General features: G+C 41.4%; 1 protein-coding gene across 2 annotated transcripts in view; it reads right to left on the reverse strand.

Annotated features, from left to right (window-relative positions):
* The window catches only part of nphp4 (nephronophthisis 4), a 143,581-nt gene that overhangs the window by 76,609 nt on the left and 52,249 nt on the right, over positions 1 to 14,723 (reverse strand). For both annotated transcript variants that reach the window (XM_018675135.2, XM_051071077.1), the window contains exon 9: positions 10,881 to 11,013. In XM_018675135.2, coding sequence (XP_018530651.1) covers positions 10,881 to 11,013 — 133 coding nt within the window. The remainder of the gene's footprint in view (positions 1 to 10,880; positions 11,014 to 14,723) is intronic.

A 14,723-nucleotide genomic window follows, 5' to 3' on the forward strand; every position in this document is an offset into this window, starting at 1 on the left:
GTATGTGGAACAGTGGACAGATAATGAACATCAGTCATGTCTGGACTGAAGCTCCTGTACAGTAAAGCAGGGCCTCAGTCTGAGGTGACCGTCCACATGGCAGCCATTAGATGTGCAAACATCATTGCCGCTGCCTCCCTGGCTGCCAGGCCGATGCATCCGTCTGGAGAAGGATGGCACTGCTGGCAGCCACTGACAGGGTAAGACTCACTCTGGGCCTATCGGAGGGGGAGATTGATGCACATCTCAGTGGGGGGAGAGCTGACATTCATTTTAATTAGGCGGGCGAAGTATTGTCTCCGCGGTGTGTAGCCTCCCTCGCCTTCTCCTCAGCTTCTCCTCTTGTTGTGAGGAAGGGAACTGGGCCTCCAGAGAGGAGTGACCTCCACAACTCAGCTAAATATATCACTCCCAAATCCTGATGACATTACTGTGCTTAAGATGTTTGATTAACATTTAATTAACATTTGTATGACATTTCAGATCAAAACCAAACAAAAATATAACAGGGTTCTTTGAGAATGAGGTCCAGACCAGAGGGAGGACTCTGTCATGTGATGTACGCAGACTGAGGGAGGGGGTCGTAAGTTTTGGGGATGGTGTCATTGTAAAGAGAGCATTTTAATGAGCATGTGATTGGGAAGAGCTTCACAGATGCTTTTCATTCAGCAAACATCATTAAATTTTGCAGGGGCCCTCAACAACAGTGCACACAAACACACACACACAAACAGAAACAGCCACTTAGGGGAAGTCACAGGAAAAACACACAACAAGTCCATACGCCATGTACCTGTCGCTGAGCCAATTAAAATCGAAACAGACGTCTCTGTGACACAGAGGAGAAGCTGTACACCAACACCTTTAATAAACCAGCCGCTAGCCATGTCACTGGTTTCTGAGCCACACACTGTTTATCTTCCATCCCCTGGCAGTGACATCTGACACAGAGCAACTTATAAACACGCCATTTACACACCAATGTTTGGTATATATGTCAACTCTTGGAACACTTGTCTAACACCAAACACAACACAAATCTCACGGTTAAGTTCCTGAACCAGTGTTACTAAGTCATCAGTCAGGAGTCAACTAGCCTGTGCAATATATTTCTATTTTAACCTATGAAACAGTCACAGTCACAGAAAAGTGAAAACATATTGTTTAAAAATATGAAAAATAAAGAATAAATCAAACCTCTGTTTTGTTTGTGTGTTATGTTAGACTGAAAGTCTGATCTTATATTTTTCCTTATTAAGAAGTTAAGAAGTTAACTTATATAACTAGACCCAACTAGCTCTACAATAAAATACAAGAATGTCTTTATCAGCTGCTGGGGATGCTGACCTTTGACCTGGGACATGTAGCTTTAGCCTCAGTTTTTTAGTACAGTGTCATCTCTATTGCAGAAGATCCTTTTACAGGGTTCTTGTTTTACGACAATTCAGCTGATTAAAATTGATTAATAAGTCAAACAACTCACATTAGATCACTAACTCATGTCAGCTTAATTAGTAAGCTGGCTACAGTTGTCATTTCAGCCAACAATCTCAACTGTCACAGACTAGCTACAACTACTATGTGCTGCCCCCTTCACCAGAAGAAAAGTCATTTGTGTACACATGTCAGTGAATGAACAAAAACAGAACCACATGTTTCAGTCATGAACAAAAAGGCCAATTGAAAAACCATTGTGAAGGGTTGGAATTATCACTATGACTGAAATTACTTCTTCTTCTTATGTCTGCTTCTGCTGGAGATTTCTGCCTCCTAAAAGGAAGTTTTTCCTTGCCACTGTCGCCTGGTGCTGCTCATAGTGGGAACTGCTGGGTCTCTCTCTGTAAATATTATACTTTAAAGAGTACAGTCTAGACCTGTTCTATATGAAAAGTGCCTTGAGGTAACTTCTGTTATGATTCAGTGCTATATAAATAAAACTGAATTTAATTGGATTCTTTAAGAATTGACTGTGCTTTTTTCACCAAAGTCTGTTTAAATAAGGTCTTCCCATATTGATATAAAGGCCAACTATTTGGAAAAGTAAGGAACATTCATATTTAAGAACAAAGTCTAGCCTATTAGATACCTATTGTATTTTTAGCATTTTCATTATAGATCTGAAAACAGTGTGGTCTAAAGCAATAGCCCAGTGATTTCCTTGATTTGCTTGATTTGCTTTCATCAGCAGTCTCTGTTGGCAGAAATGTTTTTCCAGCACTGATGCAGTACACTGCCACATGTCTGACCCTGATCTGAAATCAGTGGCAGGATGTTCTCCAGAGCTGGAAACTCTTTCTCCAGTAAGACTCCATGAGTTCTGTCTCAGTTGTTTGGGATTATTCTCTGTCAGCCCTCTGACAGCCGACAGATGTTTCTGGTTTGTAGTTTTAAACCAAACCACAGACAGAAAATAAAGCAACATTCATGAATGCTACAGAGTGAGTTCTGTAGGTGCCAGCCACCATCTCTGACTTTGTTTCTTACAGATGACCCTGTTTTCTTTGAGCTGCAGTGTTGCTTTATGCAGCGTATGAGAGGTAGGCTTGCTGCCAGATTTGGTCCTGAGTCTGCATGTATCCAGATGAGAGCTTAGTAAAGGGCAGAGCAGTAAGTACGTTTAAAGGTCAGGCATTAATGGTTACACTTCCTCAGACGCTCAGTAATCGACTGTGCCACTCACCAAGCCCAGTCAGGGTCAAAGGTGACACAACATGAAAATATGATGAAGGCTGACACATTCATTACTGGTTGTGCTCTGGCCCAGTTTCTCAGATGGAGAACCCATTTCAGTACATGACTCGTATCGAAACTGTCAACATCTTTTTTCAGCAACACGAGTTTGTTGTGGTGTAACAGCTCGGGAGAGTCGCCAATTACTGTTCTAAGGATGTGATTCACACCTGACGGTCTCTCAGAAGCATCACGGTGGTTAGTAACCAAGTATCTCCTCCCCACATGTCCCTCTCTTCCCCTCTGTCTATCCATCTATCTGCTCTGCTTCCATCCTTCTAAGGCAGTGACCTACGAGAAGCTGCTCGTTCCTCGTGTCAGAGTTTTGGATGACTGCAGCTGTCACGCCTCCCAACAAATTGTTTCCTGGCAAAAGGACAACGCCGTGTGGGCCTGTGGCGCCTCCTGCCTTGATTTCCCTTGGACCAGCCCCTCCATTAGGGATGAGCTAGTGCTTGTCAGCGGAAGACAGCAGACAACAATGAGCCCCATCGTCTCGCATTAAGCTCTATGCGACTGCGTTACATGGCTCAATTGATGAGAAATGCCGAGCTAACGGTGGCTGAGGAGAGGTAGGGATGGGCAGAGATGTCTACGATGAAGTTACAGCATGGCTAAATTGATGCTGACAGATCACAATTAGGAGAGTGTTCGTTGCCTCACGTCAGCTGTCAGTGACCCAAGTTTTCTCCAGAGAGTAGATCATGGACTGTGGAAGGTGTCCTCAGTGGAGAACTGAACGCATCATGTGTCGTGATGGACACTTCTAGAGTCGATGAGTGTGTCAAGTAGCTGAGAGAGAAGTGATTAAAAAGGTCTAAATATTCTTAAGTATCTGTATCAGTGCTCTTGTGGCCTGTGTCAGAAGACTCATGTCTGAACTGCTGGTGAAGAGGCAAATTACAGGATCAGTTTCTTTTCAAAATACATACAAAAGAAAAACAGAGCAGAAAAGCATGCTTCCTCTCTTATCTTCCTTAATATCTAACCAAATTGACACTGACATGATAACAGGTTGTATATGAAGGGAATGCTGATGAATCACTGTCACTGAATGGAGAATGGCCTTGATTTTTCATTTCATTCAGGTTCAAAGCTCAATTCTTTTTGTCAGATGTATAAAGTCGGGTTGCATCTGTTTTATAGATCTCAGTTAATGTAGATCTCAGCCTTACTAGGTTGTAAACATGACTTCATGACTTCTTTCAGTAATAAATCGCACAGTTTCACATATTGTGTCGCTGTGACGAGGTCCTCCAACAGCAGCCATTATGTATGACTGTGGTGTTCACTTTACCATTAAATGATCACATGTAAACCACCATTAGCAGTTCATCATGAAATGTCAGAGAGGTAATGAAAGACTTGTATGGAGACAGAATTGACAAAGAGCAAAGAGGTGAATGAAACTACTACAGTGTTTGGTAAATCTGTATAAATCACACTGTAATATTATCTTATTATATCAAATTAATACCATGTTTCATAGCACAAATCAATACAGCACATAAATGAGCAATTATAGTAATAATATGGTGGGAGATGTGGAGAGTTAAGGCTACCATCATCTTAATATTTTGGGGCGTTATAATTACTGAGCAAAGCAGTGAGCAGAGCAACTAATTACAACTCTCAAACACACTTTCACCCTGCCTTTCTTTTCCTTCACAGCGTCTTCAGGTTTCTTCTTCAGCAGGCAGCAGAGTGAGGTGGAAATGTGTCTGGAGTGGACACAGAGGGAGAGAAGTCCCCTGTGAGCAGCCCATCAAGGCATGAGCACACAGAGAGATGCTGGGTAATACAATGGAGCCCTTGATGAGGAGTGAAAAGAGACTGAGAGAATAAAAGAGAATGAAACTGAGAAATAGCAATAGGAGGCAAAAATAAGAGGGAAAGACAGGAAGTGGACATGGTGTATTTGACCGCAAGAAAAGTTAATTATTTGAAGTTGGTCGAACTCAGACCCCCTCTGAGAACAGTCTATCAGAAACACTCCAAGTCCTTTTCGTCTCCCTGGCCTCCTTTATTTAAACTGTTATCTCCATCCCTCTGACTGCTGCTAAGGAGCATGAAAGAAGTCTGCTCAAAGGCTCTCACAGAGAGACAGAGAGAGAGCAACCCAATCATAACTAAAATCAAAAATACCAAAGAGGACAAATGACGACACTGCATGATTTTCTTTCTCCATATCCAAAGGCAATGAGGGCCGTGCAATTTTGTAAAAGGAGGCCGTCCTCATTCTTTGCCTGACAATGAGAAGCAGACTGGCTTTTCAACACAGCCAGGATGAGACATGTAGGAAGTCTCAGAGCGCACAGTGATTGCCTCTGTATTGCAGTGGTAATGTTTGGAGAGAGAAGGGATTTCAACAAAATTGTTTTACTCTTTTCACCCACCTTAGCCCCCTCAGAATACATCAAAAGACATAACTCTATTTAATCAGAGGAGAGAACAACAGGAGGACAGACTGCACCCATCCAAACACAGCCTCAAGTCACACTACACAGCTCCATCTAGTGGCTGTGTCTGCAGTCCGAGGCAAGAGCACCATGGGAAATGATAGAAAACTGGTTTACTACTCCATTATACAGGACTGTCACTGAGAGTATCAAGGTGTCCACACACACAATAACACACACAGAGCTGCAGGCTTTTGTTAGTGTCACTACCTCCAGACTGCAACACAAAGATGTGTATTATTATTAGCACTGAATCACACGGTTCATTCTGATTTAATACATTCTTATGTCATTTTATTCTCATTGTCATCCTATTTAATCAATCATTCAGGTGAATTTTCCTGTATGTATGTTACATTTTATCATACTACCTTTTATTGATGAGCTTCACTCTGAACCGAAAGTCCAATGCTCTTCAAAACTCTTCTAGATTGACTTTTTCCAGTTATTCTGTCTCAACTGACACTATTTCAGGTGCATATTAATATTTTATTTCATTATGCTTTATTCTATATATTAAAAACAACTTCTGTTATTTGCCTTTTAATTATTTCATTTTCGCATGGACAGTTTTCTACTTAAAATATTGCATATCTCAGTGTATTATATACTGTTCAGCAGTATCAGATATATTCTCTGTTACTTTGCTCAGGACAAAATGTTACACTGTCACAGTTCATTCATTCAGTCATTCATTCATTTATTATCTGCCTGCCTTTGCCACATAACTTACTCTCCTGTCAGTTCAGAATCTGCCACACCCGCCTGCCCTGTAGTAACCCCGGCCTTTCAGCTGCCCGACTCTCCTTTACTCACCTACTCACGTACTGTTTTCTAATCAGCTCTTACATCCCATTTCTATTCATTCTCTGCAGGATTGTCTCTTATGTTTTCCATGCTGTAGGTTTACAGCTGTCTTATTTGTTCTACCTGTTTTTGAATTTTGCCTTTCCTGTTGCTGACCCCTGACTTCTCCCACCGCCCCCCTGCCTCTGCTTGCCAAACCTTAATAAACATGACCTGTTTTGAGTTTTTACCAGTGTCTCTGAGTCGTGTTATTGAGTCCTCTTAAACCTGAGCTGTGACACATTGCATTAATCCACATTTATGTACAGAGGCCCAGGACACTGTGCTATATACAGCTCTCTAATCTAAATGTATTGTCTTTTTTTCATGTTCTGTTTACTCTCCTCTACTTCCTGTATCTGTATAATTTTGATTTATGGTACAGTTCTGTTTATTTTTTCCTTTACTCTGCTGCAGCCTTCTGTATTGTTATCTGGTCTATTTCTTCTGCTGCTCTAACACAATTTGTCCCCCCTGGAGTCAAAGTGTTCTCTTATCTTAAAAACCATAATTCCACAGAGGAAAATCCAGCCCTACTAAACAAGGTGTGAGTACACACACACTGCTGTCAATAGCCATATTTTCAGTATTGATATATTTTACTTTTGAATGAATGGTATTAGAAAACTTTTCCAAGAATGTTATGAGTGGTGATAAAAAAAATAATTTAAAGCAACTCCATTGATTTTCTTTCTCTTTTTTGGAGGTTTAAATACCAGTGGAGATCCACAAGGGCCTGAAACATCTTAGAGGAGGTTGTGGCAGCAATCAGACATGAACTTTCACATTCAAGTCAAGTGGTGTGAAGTGCTGTTGACAGTGTACAGCTGCCTGCCCTGAAGGCACCACCTTAGCTTCACACAGCTATAACACCTCAAAGCACAGCTCTGACAGCTGTGACATGGTACAGGGACATGTACACTGTCCCACCATACTCCTCTGAGTAGCCCAGGATCCAGAGACCGAAGTTTCAGCAGTCATCTGATAAACCTGGAGCCTTTTGTAAGACGCAGCGTGTGGCCGCTGCCATCTTCAGGAGACGGCTCGTATCAAACCCTTATCAGTCGTCACCAGAGACAAATCAGGCTCTGGATTAACACTCACAAATAACATATGCACACATCGGCACACAAACACACACACTCCCCACTCCCACACGTAGACTGAAATTACTCTCCACTTGCTAAATATCTCTCACCTCATCAAACATTCATGCCAGAGAAGGTGAAGGTGGTGAAGTAGAGTGTGGTAGGAGATCTTTTTTTGTCACCCACACAACAGTTTTTGCCTTTCTATTCCTGGATGATGACAGACATCAGTTTGATGCTTCTATCAGGTTTAGAAAATGTCTAAATGATTTTTTTCTGTAAAGGCAGGAATCCACTGGGAGCATGAATGTTCTAAGTAACATTCACAGTAATCTGCGTAATAGATTGTTGTGCGCAAAGTTAATATTTTGGACCAGGGCTGGTGGATTACCAGGAAATATCATATCCACAATGGAAAGTATTCATCCTCTGTTGAGAATTAATGTACACAAATTTAATTTTGTCCTGATGGTGGCACAAGAAGAATGATCTGGGAGTCTTCAGCTTCATCCTCTGGGGAACATGCAGCAGCAAATATAATAGACATCTGGACATATGTTGTTGAGTTATGGTCTAAACCAAGGAGCTGAAAGGCTGAACTAACCACTAGACCAATGACTAGTGCTCCAAAAAGAACAAGTGGTGTATAGTCTGACGGTGGGATAGATGGGATAATGGTGGTATTTGGTTGTGTATAGATGTGATGATGTGATGATATGCTGAGCTCTAAGTGGAGAAGAAGTTTGTTTCCAGAGGACAGACCGTCAACTGAAACCTGAATCAGGTTCTGAACAATGGCCGAGACACATCTGCTCAGCTTCATGCTGATAGGCTGATAACAACATGACATGCTGTACCTGTGTGCTGTCTGTAAACATGATATTTTGTTATTAATTATTGTTTATTGTGCCAGATACTTCTCCACCTTCCCCACTAGCATCTGTGTCACAGGAGACAGAGTGGGTCACACACTAATCAGAAGGCCTGTGGTTCGATCCCCGGCTCCTCCAGTCTGTGTTCCAAAGTATCATTGTGCAAGATACTGAACCCCAGACTGCCCCAAACTGCCCCTTATGGCAAACCATCAGTGTGTGAATGGGTCAATGTGAGCACTTTGAGTGGTCAACATGATTACAAAAGTAGTCCATTTACTCTGACAGCCAGCCTCTTCTCTCTGTTTTCCTTCAGAAACAGCCACTTTGAAAACATTAAGTCCAACTGTACATTAGTGATGTGGTAGACAATCGTACAGCCTATCAGCCTTTAGAGGATATTATTAGTACTAAACACACAACACTGTATATTCTCATTGTTCATTTCCAAATTAACAAGTAAAATAAATGTTCTCATACAGTCAGTATGAGAACATTTGCAGTCATGTGATTCGCTGGGGATAAATGTTAGGACAGTGCCAACAGGAGGCTGACATGATGAGTGTGTCAGTAGCCATTGCCTAGATTTGGGACAGACAATCATGTTTTCCTCAGGATTTATTGTAATCACTTTGGTGATCTCCTGACTCCTCATATAGTGCCATCACCAGGTCAAAATTTCAATTTGTCCAATTCTCAAATTTAAAACCATTCCCATCATCCTCAGCTGTGTACTCTGTGGCTGTAGACTCTTTGTCTTGATTATTTTCTATTCTCAAAGTCACAAACTGTCATAACTGAAGCACAGAAATTTTAAGTGCTTGAGCAGTTTGAATAATTGTCTACATGTATGTGCTTCCCCATGAGCAGACTTTAACTTCCAGAGACCAGTTGTAAAAATCATTTTGTTTGTAGTGATTATTCAGATCGTGATGTCCCAGGAAAAAGGCTGCGGTGTGGTAACATCAGGACGTTTTTCACTCATAAATGATTAAATAGTAAAGTTACACAGACAAACAACAAAGATGATGAAGCTGCTACTCATCACTAGAACTGTGATATGTTTCAGGCCCATCAGTACAAACTCTATTGTTTTCGACCTAAACAATATCCATTATGTGTCAACAGGTCTATGGAATAATCTCCCATCTGTGGTAAAAGGAACAGGCTGCCCGTCACGTGGCTACAGAGGGAAGAATGGGTGAATTAATATAGAAATGTAAATGTACTGCGGCACAATGACCGAGGGGCTGGTTATTTTTCTGCTGCTTTTAATTGGTGATCTCGTGACCCCTGCTCATATAAAGGACAACATGCAGTAACACAACGAGAGCCCAGCCTTGGCATGCATTAAGTGCTGAAGGCTCACCCACGCACATAATTACCTCAGTCTTTCTGTGATAGTCTGTGCCATGAGCGCTTGTTAAATGGTGCGGCTTGAATTTGGAAATGACTTCCCTGGGGATGTGTCGACTGCACCGGCCCACAACAGGTGCCAGCTACTGGTCTATGTCATTTATATGGACAGAGGTAAGACACGACAGGACTTCAAATCAGCAAAAGCTGAAGGCTGAAGATGTTCTGTGTTTAAAGATGATATGTTTATGTTGACCATTTAAACCACCGTTTACACCGTCACACAAAACACAGAACCTTTTAAAAATGTCTCAGAGAATTTAAGTTCTGGGCTTCAGAGAAAACATACTGTTGATATCTATTTTCATTTAGAAATGAATTTTTGATTTACACCTAATATCTGGCTTTTGCATTGTCAATTCAGCATAATGGGTTGGTCAACTTTAAATGAAAGGCAGCCTAAAACACTGATTACATACTGTTCACCATCATTCATTACAGGCTGCTGCAGAGTGAAAGGAGATTACAGGACTGAAAGATGGCATGTATGAAACAAAGAGACCTAAAGAAATCCTCTGATAAAGTCTGGCCACTGAAGTACCATCTGAGTAGAACTGAGACATTTCTTCTTGTCAGCCTCTTGTTTACTGATTCTTTTATCAAATATTTCCTAATTTATATTGTGTTACACTGGCAGCTGACAGAGCTCCACCTGGGACAGACATTCATGTTTTCCTCAGGATTTATTGTAATCACTTTAGTGATCCCCTGACTCCTCATCTAGTGCCATCAGCAGGTACTCCAGCTTCCTCCCACAGTCCAAAGACATGCAGGTTTATTAGTGACTCTAAATTGCCCATAGGTGTGAATGTGAATGGTTGTTTTACTGTATGTGTTGGCCCTGTGATGGACTGACGTACCCCTCCTCTTGCCCAATGTCAGCTGGGATAGGCTCCTTAATGGATAAGCAGTATAGATAATGGATGGAGAGTCAGGAATGACCAACAGGCCTCGTCCTTCACCGTGACCAATAAGATGCTACTGTGCCCTCTGGTGTAAAGGTGGTGTTGGGGTTATACTGCCTCCTATTGGTTTACCATGCTCTTAACAGCATGTTTACAGTTTCTTGAACGTCCTCCCAGATAACATGCAAGGACATGAATGATGATTCGTCAGGGTAAAATTTGTAGCATTGTCAGTCTCCCGATAAAGTCACAGTAAGAATTTCTCACACTGTTACTGCATAATCTGACATGGTGACCATAGCGAAAGACAAAAAAATATGTGGTCTGAACCTGGTGAAAGTGGATTTTCTCAAAAGAAATGAAACTAGTCATTCAAACCACTGATTTTTGTGACATTTCAAGAGAGAGACTGGACATTGTCTCAATGGAAGACAAGAGTCTTTCTACATCTATTATTGTACAGATCTGTTCTGGTTAGTCCTCATCTCACTAAGAGGTTGACTTCTGGCTTAGATCAGGGTTTAGGATTAATATAAAGTAAGGTTAAACTGTGTATAGTCTTACCATTGTCTCTCGGCCAATTGGAGCAGAGAAGACGTACTCCAGCTGGAAGACAACTGCCAAAGCCTGATGATTGGTCAGCTTGAGCTCCAGGCTGCTGCGAAGGCAGAGTATCTGAGGGAGGGATGGTGCAGAGCTGAGGAGAGAATAAAGAGATATGAAGGAGTAAATAGTGTGTTCAGAGACGGACAAAGGAAAGAAGCTTTAGATATAAATACAGAAAATGACAATGAGGGTCCTCCTCTGTCTTTAAATTCAGTTTTAGTTTTTATTAAAAGGAAGAGAAATTGATGTGTTGGAGGATTTACACTGGCTTGCTAAATGTTCCCTGGCAGGCTCTGGCCTCCCGTGTGAGCAGTGGAACAGCACTCTTGGTATTCGTCATTCACAGTTTGCATACACCATAGGCGGGAGCATACTGTGGAGCGCTGGCATGTCATGAGGTGGGGCCGAGCGCCTTTTCTTTTTCCGCTTCATGGACTCTCTGGAGAGTGGAACAGGCGAGCACTTCAGATTTTTTGTTTTTTTTTCTCTCTGTGCTGTCGGGAAGCACCAGGCATAACACAGCACAGACTGTCAGCTCTCACCAGCAGCACCAAAAAACCCCAAACATCATAATTACTGTCTACACTGGTGTTATCATACTAAACTACTTTTACACAAGCACTGTCTTCTTGTAAGAAATCAGAACACACAGTGTGATGTTAGGCATTATCTGGATGATAATGACGATTCTTGTTATTCATATAATACAGTAATTGAGCAGGGATTGTTGGTTAGTGTGTGATTGTGTTGATTATGCATTTGCATGTTTGTGCACACTTTCTTATGCTGGGAAGACACCAATGCAATCACCCACATAATCACCACATCAGCTAGAGTCTCATCTGAAGTAGCAAACACAATACATTTAGATTCAGACACACGCTGAGAAGAGGATCATATCTCTCCATCCGCTGAGTTTCACAGCATATTTATTTGCATGTGTGCTTTTATTGATCACATTGATTCTCTTACCCAAAAATCCTCGGCATCATTATTCATTGAAACTGTAGAAAATATCGGACCTGATCAAACTAAATGACAAAACTTCAACAGATGTTCTTACACTGACAGAGAAGTGTGGATGAATATCGTGACATACATCATGTGGCCACTGACAGCACGTGTGTGCACCCCATTATAATTTCAACCAGTTAGATCTCTTACAGATCATACTGTCAACATGTTTCTTCCCACCCGTCAGGGTGTACATCATTAAAGCAAGATAAATTCTGAGCCCAGAGAATACGAATATACAAAATGAAAATGGGAAATGTCAGAAAATATAAACTGCTAAATCTCATTATGTTTGTTTCAGCAGAGCATCCCCTCAAACCTTTCCTCACTATATCATCCTGAACCTCTGCTGAGGAAGGAAATATAATCTACATCAGGGTTATACTTGAATGGTTTCTTGTGATATATTTGCACAGCCTCTCCTCATCACCTACAGGAACAAAGTGTCTGAGTCAGAGACATGATACACCTGCACAGTGTCACTGAGACGGACACAAAACATTTTAACCCACAGTAGTCTCTGCTCAGTGACTCACTGATGTTCCCTGACAACTCATTAATTGAGACTTCTGGCTGTACAGCGTTCCTCTCCAGCTTTGTTTTGCATCGGACACCCTAAACCATCCAATTCAAGTGTTTTACTGCTGATCTAAGGCTGGTGACCTTACATCAGCACAATGACTCTGACAAGGTTAGCATTGAGTGTCGTGGTGTCTCAATAAAACCCAGGGGCACCAGCAGCAGGAGTCATATCTCCTTGATTGGTTATGAAGTACTAGCATGCACTGGGATGTATTGCAGGGAGTTTTATGAGGGTGGGAGCCTGTATGGTGTGGGACAGTGTGTAAATTATAAAGCTAGGGTTAGGTGAGGACACGAGGCCTTATCAGGCATATAGCATTGACTCTGTGAGTAAGGTCAGTGCACAATTTACAAAAATGGAAAAACAGAATGTATTTGTTAGAGATAAAGAGGACCTCTTTACATAACCTTTTTTTTTCATACATATATCTGTTAGTCTGAAAAAGTCAGTCACACTTGATGGAACCTTTGACCTAAACAATAAATTGTGTAAAAATGTTATTTTATTTTTATGTGGTTTGTTGGTATTTTCATGAAAGGTGACACTGGGACACTGACTCCATTACGTAGATCTGGTATTGGCAGACAGATCCACATTATAGCTAAGAATTAGGGCAAGGTAATAAAATGATAATTATTAAGAAATAACTTTTCCCCAATAAAAATATATGACATGGTCAATACGTCGATAAACTCATTCGATCCATGTTCTGACAGACAACAAGAAAAGCCAATGATAATGAGAATAGAGCTGCAGTGAACCAATCATGTGGCTGGAATAGAGTTACAGCCACATCAGGTTAGGTTGACTCACACGGCACAGAGTGTAAGAGGAGGAGAGGAGAGCAGGAGGCAGCAGCACAGGAGCTAATGTTTGAGTGACTGCAGCTGTGAACAACGGTGCGTCAGGAGTGGGAGTGAGATAAAAGAGAAAATGATGACTGAGAATGTTTACAAAAACTCGAGTGAAAGCATTACTGAAGAAGACACCCCAATACAGGCCGAGGCTCAAATGACAGAGTGTAGAGTACGTGACTGTAAGAGACTGTTGAAAAGAAAGGTCAGAGGAGTTAAGTAGTGTGGAGATATTTTGGCTGTTTAAAGTTTGACAAGAAGCAGAGCACCTGCACTGCAAACTGTGTGAAAAGCATGTTCCCACAAAGACAGGTAATACAACTGATATGTTTTACCATCTGAAGCAGTGCTGTCCTTTAGAGCATAATGCAAGACTTTACAGTCCCAGACTCGACCAGGTGCTGCTGGTCCAGTGTGAAATTAACAACAACAGACCATAGTGTCACTTCCTCCAGCTCCATGCTTAACGACTGAAAAATTAACCTGACGATATCTTCACATTTCACTGAGGAGGAAAAGGGAACATTTAAACTTGACAGAAACAGTGATTTGATTCATGTCATGATACATATCGATATTGACTAATATGGAAAAAATCCTAGGATCTCAGGATCTCATTGTTAAGAACAGGTTCAGTCCCCTGCACTTACTCTACAAGTCCCTGGACTTTACTGGAGCGTTAAACACCTTTTATCTAAAACAAGATGCACCAAAGAACCCCATGTTTGTTCAACAGGGTTGACTGGTTACTGTGAAGGCCACAGCATATGACTCACATAAACCTTTAAGTGCTCTGTATGGAAGCAGCTGTAGTGTTTATGTTTCCTCACTCACTTATATGATGTGTCAGCCACCTGTAGGTCTGCCGTAAACCTGTAAGTGTGGAATACAAGAAGCAGTTGCTGTCTTGAGGCATTTTTCAAACAATCCAGTTTACTATTTATCCAACAATCAAACATGTAGCCTTATGGCAGCGTTATGAAGCACTGCCTTGTCCAGAAAAACTGAAGTGTGTTTCCTCTCATGACAAAATGACTGCTCTGAACCCAATACATGTGATGAGAAGGCAGAATATACAACAGATATAAACTGTACTGCAGTTCAAAGAAAGGAGGGAAATATGAAGCAAATGGACACCAGGGAAGAATAATGTTTCACTTTTTCCAGACATATGGAAAAAAAAATCATAGCATCTAACTTTTTCAAAACTACAGTTTTTATTGACTTTACCATATAAACGTTTTGTCACTTGTCTATCAGCAGAAGGACCGGTGCCTGGAGAAGCTGATGAAATACCAAAACAAAATTAAACATTTCTGTCTGACAGCAGGATTATGCTGCACCATCTCC

This window comes from Lates calcarifer, linkage group LG6, assembly GCF_001640805.2.
Source record: "Lates calcarifer isolate ASB-BC8 linkage group LG6, TLL_Latcal_v3, whole genome shotgun sequence".
NCBI lineage: Eukaryota > Metazoa > Chordata > Actinopteri > Centropomidae > Lates > Lates calcarifer.